General features: G+C 38.2%; 1 protein-coding gene across 1 annotated transcript; it reads right to left on the bottom strand.

Annotated features, from left to right (window-relative positions):
• Window positions 1-1,914: 1,914 nt before the first annotated feature.
• Window positions 1,915-4,697, bottom strand: atp5mc3a (ATP synthase membrane subunit c locus 3a). Its single transcript, XM_088605241.1, has 5 exons — window positions 4,599-4,697; window positions 4,292-4,387; window positions 3,312-3,389; window positions 2,681-2,871; window positions 1,915-2,237 (listed from the first exon to the last, which is right to left on the bottom strand). Exons 2-5 carry the CDS (start codon window positions 4,328-4,330, stop codon window positions 2,123-2,125), a joined length of 423 nt encoding a protein of 140 aa, XP_088461367.1. The 5' UTR covers window positions 4,331-4,387; window positions 4,599-4,697; the 3' UTR covers window positions 1,915-2,122.
• Window positions 4,698-17,719: the final 13,022 nt, after the last annotated feature.

Below are 17,719 nucleotides of genomic sequence, written 5' to 3'. Positions count from 1 at the left end.
AAATCTGTCCAAGAACAGAAAATTTATAAGGACTTAACGTGTTGCTAACTGAAAAGCACCTTTTAATTCTACAGGAATTCCTCAAAAGATTGGATTTGCCTATACCTGCCTTATAACAAAGACAATGTTGCTATAAAAATACTCTGATATAATATACTGCAATGGTGTTCAAAGACGATGCTTTCCGATTTTAATCCTCACACATTGCATGTTTTCCATAAAATAGCATGTATCTACCTGAAGGATGCTATGCAGATCATATGCTTCAAGAACATTGAATGAATACACAATACTGTCTATAATTCTAATGTAAAATTTAGTCTTCACTGTAGGCCATTAATATTTCAGGTGGGTAGCTGCATCAGCATGCGTAGGCTGCAAAGGAACAAGTAATAGGTTTATTCCATGCTGAAAAAAAGAAGAAAGAGAACACAACGTTTCGGCCGTGGAGCCTTCTGAAGAAGGCTCCACGGCCGAAACGTTGTTCTCTTTCTTCTTTTTTTCAGCATGGAATAAACCTATTACTTGTTCAGTAATATTTCAGTCAAGCTTTTCCCCTCATTGCACACGTACGACACATAATACTGTAAGTTCTTAATGAAAAGTATTCCCATATCAGCACATTAATGCTGTACAAATGTTCCTAAAAGCTTTGAGTAATTTCGAAAAGCAGTGTATAATTTAATCATATCCACTTTGTAATGTTATTGAGATTTTTGGCTGTGAATTTGTGACGGCTCAACACTATCCTGATTATACAGAGAAGAAGCATCCAACTTACATTCATACTCATTTTTCCAGCTAGAATTTTACCGGAGCAATCTAAAGTGCTTTGCGCAAGGATACAGCAGCTTCCACTGGGTATTTAAACCAATTACCTAATAGTTCAAGTTCAGAACCTTAATCCCTGCATTATGCTTTTTCAAACCATTAAAGTAGTGACCACACTTTGAGGTGCAACACAACTAGGCCTATTCTTGCTTCTAGTTGCAGATGAGAAGAGACCATTGTTCACAATTCTTACCCATTTGATTTCTAATTGATCCAATGACTATTTAACCAGGTAAAGATGCTGGGACACCTGATCATCATGCTACTGCAGTTAAACCACTTTAATTCATATAGACTCATAGATGTGATCTGTATGGAAAGTGGGACATCTGCAGATCATGAACCTTGTACCAGTTTCTGCATGACCTTTTCCAATATTACCTGTTAAAAATGTCAAATGTCACTTCAAAAAAGGGAGAAATATGAATACAATCAAAGTGTGTAATTTGAAAAAAAAACAAAAAATGTGTTTAATAATAATAATAATTGCTTACACTTATATAGCGCTTATTCTGGACACTCCACTCAAAGCGCTTTACAGATAATGGGGACTCCCCTCCACCACCACCAATGTGCAGCATCCACCTGGATGATGCGATGGCAGCCATAGTGCGCCAGAACGCTCACAACACATCAGCTATTAGTGGGGAGGAGAGCAGAGTAATGTAGCCAATTCATAGAGTTTAGAGAGTTTAAGGATTCAGAGATTCCCCTTTTAAAATGCATCTGCTTTTTTGCACATTTGTAAAGACAAAGTAGTTTAATTACCTCAAACAGAGCTGGAAACATGTCATCTGGCTCCAAATTTGTAATTCCAATAAAATGAAACCTGCCATTTTGATCCCAAATTTTGCACTGATATTTTTATTCATCTAAGTGACAAAGCACTTTTTCTTGCTTAATGCTATTGCAAAAAAAGTCTACATGATACAAAGGGTGCTTTTAAACTTTATCCTTCAATTGAGTGTAGTAAGTGTTCAATAAGAAACATCTTTTGCTTTCAATGTACTGAAATGCACAAATATTTTGATAACGAGATTTTAAAACAAACCTTGATTCCCAGAACACAAAATGGAACTGTGATTTGAGACTTTAAAAAGCCAATACGTGTATTTTAATTCTGTCATTGGTTACATTCTTACAATGTTTTTATTTTTGTAGTTTGACAGTGTTCCAACAAAATCCTGAAAAATGTACACTTTCATGACACCAACACAGAACAGTTTTAGTAACCACTGTAAAACACGTAGTTACATCTAATGTAGAATTAACATCCGAAGCCGATTTTTTTTTACATGGCAAACAAGATCAAGAAAGCAACCATCAAACAGAACAGACCCATGGCTTCAGAGAGGGCAAATCCCAGAATAGCATAGGAGAACAACTGTTGCTTTAGGGAAGGATTCCTGCAGGGGCAAAGAAATGAAAGACTGCAATTAGTCTTCTGTAAAAACAAGTGCTACAGATTACAGTTGTTCAATACCAATTTAACATGAATTTACAGTGAACAGACCTACCTAATTAACACTTTCTTACCTTTCTTATTCCCCAGTGGATAAAGAAGGACTTTGGAATGAGTTTAACACAAAAATCTTAAGTATGAAATCACGAAAAATCATTGTTTTGCAATGGATGAAACTTTTTCCAAAAAAAATTGTAGCTAGAAAAAGCAGCCCTGTGAACTCTCAGAAACACTCAATTCTGAACACACCTACTTGCGTCCCTGATGAAAATCTTAACAGATCTACAGATGAATCCAAACTGTATGACCATCTGAGGCTACACTGACGCTGCCTACCTCTTGTAAAAGCACCTCTGCCCTGTGCTCCAAAATGACGATGTTTCTCACCTGGCATAGCCGATGATAAGACTGCCAAAAACTGTCCCGATTCCGGCACCAGATCCAGCCACTCCTACTGTGGCGGCACCAGCACCAATGAACTTGGCAGCTGTGTCAATGTCCCTGCTGACGGCACTGGTCTGGAACCCCCTGAGCGCCAAGACAGAGTTCTGTGGCCCGCTCACAGCTGCAGCATTGCCCTGGAAAAGTTTTAATTCTTTGTAGAAAAAGTAGAAGGGAAAGAAAAACACTTCTATCTGGATGCAGCTTATTTTAATCATTTGGGAAAGTACTTTAGGAATGCAACAGGAGGCCACTGGGCCCATAATGTCTGTTTGGTAATTTCCTCATTGATCCAAGGTTCTCCTCTAGCTGTTTTGTGAAGGAAGCCAGAGTACCAGCATCAGCCGGGTAACTTGTTCCACCCTCCCACAACTCTTTGGGTAAAGAATCACCTCTGTTCTCACTTTTAAAGGTCACAGCACAGACGTTCAGAGGAATTTTCATGTTTAAGCACATCGGCCACTAAGGAATGTAGGTCTGCACACTAAACAAAATCCAATAAATGGAATTTGATCCCAATATTCTACCAATCTGAAATGACATTTTCAAGGACTGAAGCACTACTCTTTCAACTCACCTCTCCTGTTCTGACCTCTGGCCGGGACAGCACTGATGCAGAGAGAGGTCTGTACAGAGCCCGAGATCCAGCACGGACCTGCACCCAAAACAAACCCCACATCAACCAGGGAACACACCTCATCAGCCCACACCTTAAGGGAAGCTGACGTCATTTACATCATCTTACTTCACTGTAGCTATTTAAGATAAAACAAAATGCACCTACAGAAAACATACAGTTAAGGGCAAGTATTAGCATGATCATAAAATAATGTGCCCGTGCAAAGTCCACCACATACCCAAAACGTGGATTATGGGAGACGAACAACAATTTGTAAATAATTTCTGAGCTTCACTGAGAAGAAAGGAAGAGATACAGCGTCAATATATTGAGCTCTCTGAAATTATAAACGTCTGTGGCGTTTAAATCTTGAACAATAATCAATTTCAATTCCAGGTAGATATTTAGTTTTTCAGTACCAAAGGTAATTCCAGTACTTTAATCATGCTTGTTGTGCTACGTTTCGGCCTCCTTTACTTGTGTCCTGAGTTAGAGGACATATCTCAGCTGCAGAGCAAGGCAGTAAGGCCCAAGCCCTGAGCACAGCCTAAGTCATTCAAAAAATAAATCGCTGTCATTTTCAAACTAAAAATTCCAAATGCACCATTATTTACTTGGTTCATCCCTTACCGAGGTTAGAATTATACTGTGCAATTAGAAAAATAGCACGACTTTGACTAAAAAGGCCGGATTTATATCTAGATATGAATTCACTTTAATATTGATAACTGCCCTTTTGTAACCATTGAACAGTAAGTCGTTTGTATTTATTTATTTTTTCCCCATTTCATTCTAAAAACTGAAGGGGCCTGTGTGAACAGAAAACGTTTAGAAAACAAATAGGAAAAACTCAAGTTCAAGACTAGGCCCGCAATGAAATAAGAATAAAAGACCAGAAAATGTGGTTTTTGAAAATCAGATGTGGTACAGAAACTCACCAGAGCAGGCGTGGAAACGAATTTAGCACAAGCGTACATTCTGTCTGGATTTATTGGTTGCTGAGTTCGGAATTGATCACAAACCCGGGTCTGTCTCTGTGAAGAACAAGGGAGAGTTAAGGTCAATGGAAATTCTGCTCCTAAAGTCTGCAACAGCAACACCGAAACGAAGATCACGCATGCACAGATGATGAAAACTCATGAAACCCAGAACCACTATTTAATTACAAAGATCCCCAGGACAGGATGAGATGGGATTGTAAATGTTCTATTCCTTCGCCTTTTTCTCTGCTTCCCCTTCACTTACCGGCTACAGAGGTCGAACCGATTAGAAACCACTGCGCATGCGTCTGCTTCTTTCCCTGCAAACTCCCGGATGGCGGCTGTCAAGGTCACTTCGCTGCAACTTTATTGAAAAACAGAAGAACTGACAAGTTACTGTTGCACTTGATTGGAACCAGCCGAGGTTTACGTTGCGTTTGTGAAAATAAACGTCTGCAATGACTACAGAGGTAAATGCAAAAGCAAAAGTAATTAATCGAAGACGTGCAATTTTGTTTGGGGATGGAAAACTGCACGGAACTAATTGAGTCTGTATAAATCAACGTTTAAACATTTCTTTTTAAATTTAAGGTGTCTACAGGTATATATATAACATACTTGTACAGTCCTTAAATTAAAACAGTGACATTCAGAAATAGAAAGACTCCACTACTGTTGAAAGCTGAAATCTATATACTTGGCCTTTGCGCACATTCCCTGTCCTCTCAATGCAAAAACAGTTTAATTTGCTCTAATCATCATCATTACTAATTAGCCAACAGCCATATCACCCTTCAGCTCTCAACTGGCAACCCCCTGAAGCTAAGTAGGGTTGAGCCTGGTTAGTACCTGGATAAGAGACCTCCTGTGAAGCAATCATTGCTGCTGGAAGAGGTGTTAGTGTTACCATTGGGGGGCGCCCACCCTGAAGTCTTTGTGGGTCCTAATGTCCTAGTATAGTGGTGGGGACACTATACTGTAGTGGGTGCTGTCTTCAGATGAGACATTAAACTGAGGTCCTGACACTCAGTGGTCATTAAAGATCCCCCATATACAGTACTGTACATATAATGTGAAAAACTGACATGAAAGATGTTACATTTTAAGTCCATTGAACAATAAGTTCTATTTAAATAAGATCATTGATTAAAACTACAAAGGAGGGAATCTTATTAAATACAAGTGATGAGGGATGCCACAAATACCTAGAAAGTGCATGCATACTAAAACAAGACACCTATACAGTTGCGTAATCAACTTGGATTGACAAATAACCGTCATTTCTGGTTCTAGATTAATTTAATTAGTGCAAACATCGTATAGTGCTATACATCCACCCATCCATTTTCTACCCCCTTCTTCCAGTTCAGGGTCATTAGGGCAAGGCAGGATAAACCCTGGATGGGACCCCAGTCCATCACATTGGTGGACATACGGTACAGGCACAAACTCACACACCAGGGTCCATTTTTCCAAAGTTCATTTAACTTACCAGTGTGTTTTGATACTGTGGAAGGAAATCCATGCGAACCTGGGAAGAACATACAAACTCCACACATATAGCACCCCAGGAACTGAACCAGGGCCTCAGCGCTATGGGACAGCAATGCTAACCACTGTACCATCATGCCTCCCACTGTGTTCTGTAAAGAGAGCATAATGGTAGAATATTTTTAAACAAAACCTATGAATTGCATTCCACAAGCCTGAATCAGAAGAACCAGTTAGAAAATTGATGGATATACTGTATCACACTATGCTATGTTTGCACTAATTAAATTAATCATGAACCAGAAAAAAGGTTTCTATTCTATAAAAACTTGGATGACTCAAAATTTCCTTTATCTTAATTGTGACAAGACTGAAGTCATGCTTATTGGCACCCCCCATCGACTTCGTAAAGCCAGTCCTGTAACCCTATCTGTAGATGGTTCTGTACTGGAGCTTCAGTCTAAATTGAAAAACCTTAGGGTGATATTCGATTCTGGCTTAACATTCGACCCACATTAGCAGCATATTGTCAAAACATCTTTTCTTCACCTCAGAAATATCGCTAGACTATGCCCTATGCTATCACAAACTGTGGCTGAAAAGCTGATCAACAGATTTGTGTTCTCTAGAATTGACTACTGTAATGCTCTACTCGCTGGGGTATCTAAATCTACTTTGAACAAACTGGAGTATGTCCAAATTTCAGCAGCCAGAATCCTGACCAGGTCTAGTGCAAGTGATCACATTACTCCTATCCTGGAGTCCTTGCACTGGCTTCCGTCGAATTCCATGTGGAGTTTAAAATCCTCATGCTCACCTACAGTATAAGGCTCTGCATGGCTTGGCACCTCAGTACCTATCTGAACTATTATACTCCCCACCTCGCAACCTTCGCTCTTCTAATTCTGCTCTCCTTACTGTCCCCCAAGCCTGTCTACATTGTATGGGGGACAGAGCCTTCTCCTGTTATGCCCCCAAGCTCTGGAACTCTCTGCGCAAGGATATCAGAGAGTCACCTTCTCTAAACTCCTTCAAATCCAGACTCAAAACCTTCTTCTTTAGAAAAGCCTTTACTTAACTGGTTCCATTCTTCACCCCTCTGCTTTTTCTAGTACCACCATCCACGTTCTCCTCTTTATATGGTAATTGTGTTTTATCTTGTGTATTCTTTTTAATTTATTGTTGTTGTCATTCTGTAAAACACTTTGAGAAGCCACCTTTAAAGGTGCTAAATAAAATAAAGTTTATTATTATTATTACTATAAGGTTACTTGTTAATCCAAGCTGATTATACAACTGTATAGCTGTGTTGGCCTAGTAGTATAGAAAAATGAAACATTTAAAACGACAATCCATGTGTACAGTTAACATAAGAGATGTCAAGAATACTACACTACCCTCACAATGCTAGTCGCCAGTATTGTGTGTATACAGCTGGGGCTACACCTGTTGAAGAGAGAATTTAAATTTAGATCCCAAAGGAAATGTCCCAGGAACCTGCTTATGTGCACCTCGGGCACGCCGTGTTGCAGTTCACACTGAGAATTTTTATTCTTGATGTATGGCTTGCCAGTAGTGGGGGCAGGAAGCAAAGGTAATGAGCACATTGAGCAATGCATCCCTTTGTGCCCGTTCCTGTAATTGAAGAATCCCCTACTGGTTCTTCAGGTGCTGTCTTGTACAGGTTTGGAAAGGTTTTTAGTCATAGCTCTGCTAGCCTCACACAGCCTTTTGCGAAGCCACCGATTCACACCTCTTCCTCAAAGTTCCTCAAGCAATGAAATGACAGAATCGAACGTCGTGAAAAACCCTTTTGGAAAATACATTTCTTTTCCCATAATGGAGCTGTTGTGCAATAAGGGTGCGAATAAACACAGGTAGCTTTTCCACTAGATAATTCTGACAGAGCAGTTTATTTTTGTAGCTATTTTTTTTTCCTTTCAGTACGTCTTAAGGGGAAGTAGAGCAATCAGAAATACATACACCAAATTAATTTAGGTGATTTATTGGTAAGTAGTTCTAAAATATCATATTGTAACAGTCTAGACTGATATTGATATTAATTCTGGATGCCTTACTGCATTCAAATCTCAATGTCAGTATGGCCATAAGAACATAATACAGCGAAGTCATAACCAATGTTTTATCAGGGCATACAACAACTGACATGTTTACGATTTATTAAAGATTTTGACTGGATAAATTTAGTTGTCTAGAGAATAAAATAATGAATTAAGAAATGATTAAGAAAATGTTTAAAAAAAAGATGATTAAGAAAGAAATTGACAATTTTCATAAAAATGGTTCTGCAGATTTCGGTTCTCCTGTTAGAATTTAGGTTGTTTAGCCACTGGATTAAATTCTTTGGTCTCCTTTCTGAATACCTCTGAACGCAGAGTACGAGATGATTAATAACAGAACTGCAGGTATGTGTGTTTTGTGCTTTTCACTTGGGTATTGCAATTGTCAGTCCTGTTTTAGTCTCCGTGATGAATTGTGAACGCTTGATTCTAATTAGAACTATTTATCAATAATTTATGTAATAAGTGTTTTTAAATTAGATTCGCCATTTTTCAAATATTAATTCTCTTAATCAAACTTCATGGTATTCTTGTTTCTGTCTACAATTCATCACACGGCTCTTCTTTTGTCATTTGGGAAAGAAATGCAAAAAAGTTCAGGGCTGTTAACTTTGATTTGTTATAAGATCTCAATCGGGTATCTTACAGACAGAAAATAGAGATCACAACTGTACTTCAAAATATTTAGGACTTGTGTGTTTCTGTTTGAGTAAAATGTGAATCACAATGGTGTTGGAATGTTATTTCTTATACTCTGATTATTACAACTAACAAGTGTTTTAAACATTGTGATTTTTGTCAGTCGTACTATTGTTCCCACATTTCATTGTATTACTTCACACACTGAAATGCTGAAATTTGCTCAACTCAATTTTTCTGTATAGAAAAGTAATAAAAATAATCTTCTTATAAACTCAATATCTGTTAAAGTTTAATTTATATATGGGTATTTCTTATAAATGACCGATTAATGTTGAATATTTAACATTTTAATACAAGAAATGCAATTTATAGGAGAAAAATTCCGAACGTTTCCCTAGAACAAAGTTATTTTCCTGGAATCTCTGACCAGCAGAGGGAGCTCTTAGAACTAGTGAAAAGCCTGCAGCCAGTTGGACACATTCTTAATACCTTAGAAAAAAGGCTTGTTGACTTTTACAGATACATTTTGAGACTTTAAAAAACACCAGATTGCAATAATTGTCATTATTAAGATGGATTGGTGTCATAATAACGGTAAATTCTTGGCTAACACAAAAGAAGTAATCTTGTACCTAAAAGAACCTAAGGAAAATGGAAACAGATATGCTCATTTCAGTGTTGCCTTCAGTAATAAAGACATGAGTAAAGGAAACTGGCAGAAATAGAGTATTTCTATTTTAAATTACACTGAGAGAAGTTGGTAGTGTGTATTGACCTGATGCACAAGGTTCATGTAAAGCTCAGGGTGATTTATACTATGCTATTTCAACAAGGTTTAGATGACTGGCAGTTTAGGTCACAGATAGAGAATCAGCTGTCCCACAGCATAATCTAACACATAATCTGGCTCTTGGCTGTGCCGTTATATTTCCCTTTCACAGGCATCAAATCTACATGAACTAACGTGAAACAAGCATAAGAGAATCGTTTATGGCTTTTTCAAGAAATGTTCAGAAATGTACAGCCTCTGTAAGACTGTCAGACCACTCCAGTCCTACACACCTTCCCTCTGTTTGAAATCCGGTACGTGACAGTCAAAGGCATTGCATTTGTATGCCATCCAAATTTTAGCTGGGTGCATTCAGACTTGTAATGAAAGGTGCTGACCTTCTTAACCTTTATGAATTACAATTTGTGCCTTTAACATAGCCTGTCAAACGCTGCAAGAAATGTGGGCACCTTCACTCAGAGTGTTCTTGTTGTTTTCGCCGTTGTTAAGGAAAGGGAAAAGGTTTTACTGCTCCTCAGTGAAGCACTTGACAAGCCTGTAGAATCTGAGCTGACAGCAGAAGAATTCTGCACTGCCCCTGATCAGCCCATGCTAATCTTTTAGGCTATATGGCATATATAAAACCATGCCGTGAATTTCACAGTCTTCTGTGATATTGAAAAATGTACACTGTGCACGAATTGTGTCTAACAATGTGCTATAAAACAACTGCTCTGACCACAGTATGTAAATAGTTCCCTTTCTTATTTACCATAAAAATAAACATGCTCCCTAAATCATTATTCAAAAGTGAAAACCATTCCTATCTGCAGTCGTGCACAATAAAAACATACCTTGAGTCAGCCTTGTGAAACAGTTGAAAGTCTTCATGCAGTACAGCTCTGCTGTGTTTTGATCCCAATAAGGTATACAGTAAAGGCGATTAGTATGCAAAACATTGATTTTTGTTCTCCACAAATCCCTAATAATACTGATATTCACACAGAGGGCAACCAGGGATTTAGAAAGAAGTAAGAAAAGCTGAGCCACACAGTATTGTTTTTCTTTCTCACCCGTCACAGATACTGTACATTACAATTTTTTAAATGCCACAAGAGAAATTAGTATCCAGGATAACCGATACACAGAAGCTATGGATGATTATACTGAACATTTTCTTTATTTTCATTGATTATTTAAAAACACATAATAACGTCAATTCAGTAAGCAGCTTCTTAAAAAAAGATATTAAAAAAACATATAGGACATGGTGCTTTTTGAAGAAGAATTAAGAACAGAGAAACATTATTATTGATGTTGTTGTTGTCTAGGACTAGATGTAGCATTCACATTTTTTGACAGGGCAGGAGTAGAATGTAAATTTCAACGGTAAAGGCATAAGAAGGTATTGCACTCCTTCATCTGTAAGAGTAATTGGGTGACTGCTTAATGTATAAGTGTGGTCTCCCTGGCTTTTGTGATGTATTTTACCTTTAGAAAGGCATACCAAATCACAGCAAAACAACTGGACAAGTTAAAATTTAAATATGCATCCATTTCGGTAGGTTTTCTGCAAATTCAGAGTCCCGCAAACCTAAGATAATTTAACCAATTACATATGCAGTTTTCTGAGATGATATTGCATGAAATTACCATTTTTTTCAATTAACAAAAAAATAAGCAACAATTTCTGGTCACCAGGCAGCTTGTGCTTTTAATTTCTCAGACAAAAGTTGAACATTTATGGGAATTGCGATGTGGGTGAATGCGTTAATTAACTACTATACAATTATTAAGGCATACTTTACTGACTCTATTCATTCTTTCCATAGAAAATAATCATATCTTATTAATAATAATCTCTTCATAGAAAAAGTAATGAAAGTGGTTAGTCATTTTTATGTGGCCTTTCATAGCCCAGGGGGTTGGATGAAAAATTGTTAATTATGCAGTTGTGGTGAATAAAGTCACAGGAAATGTAGGGTTTTCTCTGAGCCCGATTTCCAAAGGAAAAATCCAATCCTTGTGTCACAAAAAGGATCTGGACATAGTCCACAAGAACTATATTTATATTCAAACAGCCATGGTAAGTTTTACCATTTTAATTGCTTGTTACTAAATGCTTTATTTTAAATGGATCACAGAAAATATGTTGATATGTGTTTTTAGAAGATATACGTTTTAAATATATTAATATAGCCCTTTGTTCTAATGATGATCAGCTCCCACTAGTGTGCTGGGTCCCAGTTTCTCTGCTGGTGCTGGTATGAAACTGTCAGTACTTGCACAACTTTAAATACCTGACTGTAGTCCCCTATAAGTCTTCTTTATCCAGGACAGAAGAGGTTCATTTCAGACAGCTTTAACCTTGTTGTGTATGAAATTCCGTTATGGCCAGGAATTAAACCTGTTGCTCCTGTTTGAACAGATTACTGGCCAGTAACGCCGTTTTTGTAATACACCAGAGTTGTGCACAGTGTACTAAGTGAGATCATAACAGGGCATTCATTTTAATTTTAAGTAAAAATCCCTTGAATTGAAGTGTGCACTTTTAACTGAAGACTGGCCTACAACACCAGTGAATAGCAGAATTGAATAAAATCACATTGTGGCCATCACTGCTCTCAGTACACTAAGCATGGCAGTTGGGTGCTTACCTGTTTGAAGCTTTTTTCCACACATCTATCTTTAAGCTTTAAATGTACGCTCATGTGTAACTATGACAGCAGCTGCAGACCTCCAAGTCGCCTCTAAATAAGCTATTAAATCGTTTTTATCCGTAAAACAGCAATGCATACTTATAATAATGGCGGTTAAAGCAGCTAAATTACTAGCGCAATCAATAAGATGCATTCATTAGGTTGGTCGTGAAATGGCGATGTTGCCCTAACAAGGAAAGTCTTGATCAGCAGACCAACCTGCGTCTAATAGCACCAATTTGCTTGTTGTTTTTACTGCCTTCAGCGGCCCTAAATTCAGTATGATTGGGATGAAATGGATTATGTGATAAAAGAACGCTGTTTTTCATCTTGTGAAGATTAAACACTGTGGCCAACCCCCCCTCCCGGTTCTCTTCTGCTCAGCGTCAGGGAATGCAGTCTGAGGAGGCATGTGTGAATGCGTGTGGATGACAGAAACAGGAGTGTGATGATTGGTTTACAGATGTGTGCTTCCTTTGGCGTCTTCAAGGTCATGCAGATTTACAATCAAACCGCTTATGGCTCTTTAATAGCCTGCGTGTGAAGCTGATTTAAAAAGCAGGGAGTCGGCATTTGTTAATGGAATGTGCTCGACCTTTTTTGCGAGAAGTCTCTGCTATCTGAATATATTAGCGTGTAACAGAAATGACACGGAACACAAAATACATTCTGATTGATAGATTCAAAAAGATACATTGTATTGTGGCATGGCGGACGGAACATTCTAGAATAGCCAAACGAGTTTCCAGAATCCGACAAATTCCAGAACTAAAGGATGCTTCTTTTTTTCCTATATCGGTTTCTAAAGGGGAATGCTAGAATATTTTTTTCTAGTATTAATGCAGGTCACCAGATTAATAATACTACAAAAGTAATTTATCACAAAACATTCTGCTTCACAAAAGAAAGGTATCATAGAATAAAACATTTAAGTAATTATTTTTGTAATTTTTAGTAACTACTTTAGTTCATAGTAATCTTAAAAATATCACAACTGTTTGTTGTACTGTTTTCAGATGATTGTTCTAAGAAAACACAGTTAATCATTAAACCAAAACTTTAGGATAAACATGTACTTTTCCCAGGCATGTGTTGTGTACTCTGTTAGTTTTATATCTGCACCCACTCTTAATAAGAGATCAGGTAACATGAATACAACCTTCTCAGTACCCATAGGAAAAGCCTTTCCTGTCTTTAATTGCTGACCTACATCTTAGTTCAGAGAGCTACTAAAGTTAGTCTGTTGTAGGTCCTGCAACTGCAGTATGTCAATAGCAGACACCATTCTCAGCAAGTTCCGGAATGCTCAATTAGTTGCTTTTTATTGGGCCCCTTCCTAAGCATAAATTTTCATCGAAATGATATGAGAACACAACTGCTACAGCATATCCATCTATCTGAAGCTTTGCTATAAATGTTTCAATCAGGGCTATGACCAATTTACTTTTTGCCAGACACACACAACAGTCAAATTATTTGCTTTGAGGTGTTCCATACTACACTGGTAAACCAAATCATTTGTAAAACAAAACCTTTGGTAATGATGCTTCGTTTATGTGTGCAAAAGAACATATTTAAGCATTGTTCTGAAACAAAGCTTGTCGTGCAGTTCCTCTCTAGTTTTTGTGCTGTTATTTTCTGGGTGGATAATAAGCAAAGCATTTTGCTTTACTTCAGTAAGGGTTTCCCAAATAAAGGAAACGCACACATGATCAAAGAGAGAGACATTTTGGAGCCTGACTAAAGAACAGGACAACAGCACACCAAACATCCCACCCACTGTACACATTTGCTGTAAAAGCAAAGGCCAGCGCAATTACAGGAGAAACGCACAAAATCTGGTATCACTCCTCCTACACAATAAACCAATCTGGCGTAGGTTCTCTGAAATCAATCATGGTCGGTTTATTAGACTGCCACTAGCCTGCTTCCTGCAAATGTGTTTACTCTGTCTGTGGTCCCTCCTATCTGGGGTGTTCAGTGTACATTAAGGCAGACATAATTGTAAGTGGGGAGGCCAAGAGCGGCCAGTTCAATACATGCACATCAATCTGTCATATCATCAGGCGTCACAGAAGTTGTGACCTAGGGTCACCTCACATTTAAGTTTCAGTTTATGAGTCCTTTTTATTCACAGCAGGGGGCATCACCTGCTTTAAGATAGGGCGCTGGCCACCAGCAGGGCTCTGTAGTACTGTATGTGCCCTGCCTGAGGTGTTAGGGATAGGGTTAGGGTTAGGTATCTGTGAAGAAATGAGCTCATCGTTTCCTGGTGGCTTTTTCATTTCTTTTTAAAGGCTGTAGTTCAGCTTCACAATCTGAGGCTTCAGAGTTTCTGGATACATCAAACTGAAGAGGGCTTTTGGTCAATTGTAGAGAGATTGTGTACTGAGCATAGGTAATTCAAACGCTTCCATGAAAAAAAATAAAAATCAATTAAAAATCCATATATCAAAAACAAAACATGACAACAGAAATATGGTACATTACGTGCCTCCTCAATTTAAAAATCATTTCTGGTGTTAAAGTAACCCTACTGAGATTACAGGTTTTAGCTCAACAGAAAAACACTACTATTCTATTAAGAAGCTATTTCATGCAAAGGAATTAAATCATTGAGTTTGTAAAATGTCCCTTACAAACATAACCTGAAATTTTCATTATTGCTGCTGTAATCTGAAACATCTAAATAGGCCCTTCATTGTTTTGAATAAAATGTTATGTTCAGATTCAAATACTAAAAATAAAATAGTAAAAGCATATCTGAAAAATAAACGTTAAATTCGGCACAAATGTTTGTTATTAATAGCTTCCTGAATATAAAATGTCTGCTATTCCACAGGATTATCATAGCCCCGTATCATCAGAGAAAAAAATTAACCACCAATCAAAGTACATTTCTTTCATCATAATTTCTGATTGTCAGGATCACCTTTTCCCACATAGCATTTAGCGCTGTAACAAATCTTACGTTTTATTGACTGTCTCATTTTGTTACCTTTCATATTTCATATTTATGATGCATTCAGACACAATCCTGTTTTTTTAAATAGGTACCCACACGGTTTTTGATGTGTAACATAATTTATTAGACACAGAAATATGAGAGCAGCACCCTGAAACTGAATCTAATTGATGGCTAGAGAGTAACATAGCCACCGCACGTCTTTCTCCTATAGTGTCTAATGATATCAGCTTGAAAATACCTAGGCTGTTACAAGAATTTATATATATATTTTGAATCGGGCAAGCCATTTATCAAAGTTTATATTTTTAATTAAAAATATAAAAATAATTAGCATTGTGTTCAAGTGCATGTCAGATAAATTTAACAAACATATATAGATAATGTAAGAGTTGCCGAAAAGATATGATTCACATAAACCCAGAGAGTCATATGTTATGCAATGTGAGGATTCTTTGCATTCTAATTGAATGTAGTCTTGCTAATGGCTGTTGAAATTCACAATCTTGATGTAATATTCCCTCATGCACAGTTTTACCAGCTAACCTACGAGCTTCAATTAAATTACAAAAATGGGAAATTAAAAAAAAAAACAATAAATATGCATCCACATAGAAATAAAGCAAACTCCCATCCTTTCTCAACACCTGTAAGTTACAATACTGTATATCTTCTGAGTTGTTTAATTGAATCCTTTTAAATCTTGTTAGGACAGGAAGGAAGTCTTTGCTCATGAAATGGAAAAGGTTGCTATTATCATCTCCACAATGTGAACATGAGTCAGTATATGAAAGGATCAGATATGTTGTTTAATCTTCTGTTGCAGCCCCAGTCTGGGCTTACACAATTTGGATCTTATAAAATCCTCTTTGTTTCATCTGGAAGGATGATTTCTTGCTTCTCTGCTGCATAGTGGGATTGGCTGCCAATGCCTCTCCCAGGCAGGTACTGCACTGGAGTGGTGGATGAAGTAGGGGTTTTCCTACTGTATACTGTATGGAAAATAATAATAATAATAATAATAATAATAATAATAATAATAATAATAATAATAATAATAATAATAAAAATAATAATTGCTTACACTTATATAGCGCTTTTCTGGACACTCCACTCAAAGCGCTTTACAGGTAATGAGGACTCCCCTCCACCAGGAGGATATGACGGCAGCCATAGTGCGCCAGAACACTCACCACACACCAGCTATCAGTGGGGAGAAGAGCAGAGTAATGAAGCCAATTCATAGATGGGGATTATTAGGAGGCCATGACTGGTAAGGGCCAATGGGAAATGTGGCCAGGACGCTGGGGTGACACCCCTACTCTTTTTAAAAAAACACCCTGGGATTTTTAATGACCATGGAGAGTCAGGACCTCGGTTTTACGTCTCATCCGAAGGACGGCGCCTGTTTACAGTATAGTGTACCCGTCACTATACCGGGGCATTAGGACCCACACAGACCGCAGGGTTAGCACCCCCTTGCTGGCCCCACTAACACTTCTTCCAGCAGCAACCTTAGTTTTTCCCAGGAGGTTTGGGATGGAATGTTTGGGATGGAAAGTGCTACAGTATGTCAATTCAAGAAAGTTTTCTTTTTGTTGCTTGTTGAGCTCTAAACTGTCTTGAATGTCAATGTCACTGTCTTGTGGTGGAAAGAACTTTCTGATCAATGCCCAAGTTGGGAAAGAGCGCAGGCCATTCAACCCATCTTGCCTGTTAAGGACTTATGAGCTGATTGATCAGAGGATCTCTGAACGAAGCCAGGGCATCAAGTTCAACAAAAAATTCTGGGCAGCTTGTTCCACACCCCCACAACCCTTTGAGCAAAGAAGTGCCTCATGTTCTTGATTTTAACTGCAGTTTCCTCTTGCATCCTCTGGTTCGTGTTTCTGTCCATGTGGACGTAGCTGTCCTGTCTGTTATTCACAGTGCTGCCTGTAGGTTAATGTGCTCAAGTCTTCATGAATTTGGAATTTGCCAAGTCCTCCATCTCTCGAGCATATCTGTGTTGCTTACGTTCCTCTTTGAGGACCCCGCATTTGTTCAACAGGTATTTAAAGAGATGACTGTTTGCCCAGGGCAGCATGGTGGCACAGCAGTTAGCATTACTGTCCTGGTGTTTGTTTCTGTATTTGCCCTGAGATGGACAAAATTGTGGTCCTCATAGAGACCTAATGGTGGATTATTGCTCTATGCATGCTTGTTTGTGATGAGTTAATCTATGGGAATCCATTCAAGAAAGCTCATCACAAACAAGCATGCATAGAGCAATAATCCACCATTAAGTCTCTATGAGGACCACAGCTAAACAGGCAAAATGGGTTGAATGGCCTGCTCTCTTTCCCAACTCTGGAATTGATCAAATTGTTTAGTAGTTAGGAGCTGATTAATCGGAGGATCTCCGAATGAAGCCAGGGCATCAACTTCAACAAAAAGGCTGGGCAGCTTGTTTACACAGCTTTGCCGGTCCCGAGGAAAAGAGCTTGTGGCTCATCATGGATTAAGCCAAAGGGTACCGATGGGGGGAAGCCACTTCAGCCCGTTTCAGGAGCGAAGGGCTTTCCATGCTGTGAGTTGTGATAGATTCGTATTTTTAGCTTTTGTTGATTCGCTTTGATTCTCAGAATTGTAGCCCAGAACAACGCTTGGAACTTTCAAAGAGCAGTTAGGCAGTGAACGGGAAAAAGCTCAGAAGGCTTTGCAGCCCAACTGAAATGATCTAAAAGGCATGAAAGAAAA

Source organism: Lepisosteus platostomus, chromosome 14, assembly GCF_059453375.1.
Source record: "Lepisosteus platostomus isolate fLepPlt1 chromosome 14, fLepPlt1.hap1, whole genome shotgun sequence".
Lineage (NCBI taxonomy): Eukaryota > Metazoa > Chordata > Actinopteri > Semionotiformes > Lepisosteidae > Lepisosteus > Lepisosteus platostomus.
This window is presented reverse-complemented; position numbering and strand designations above follow the sequence as displayed.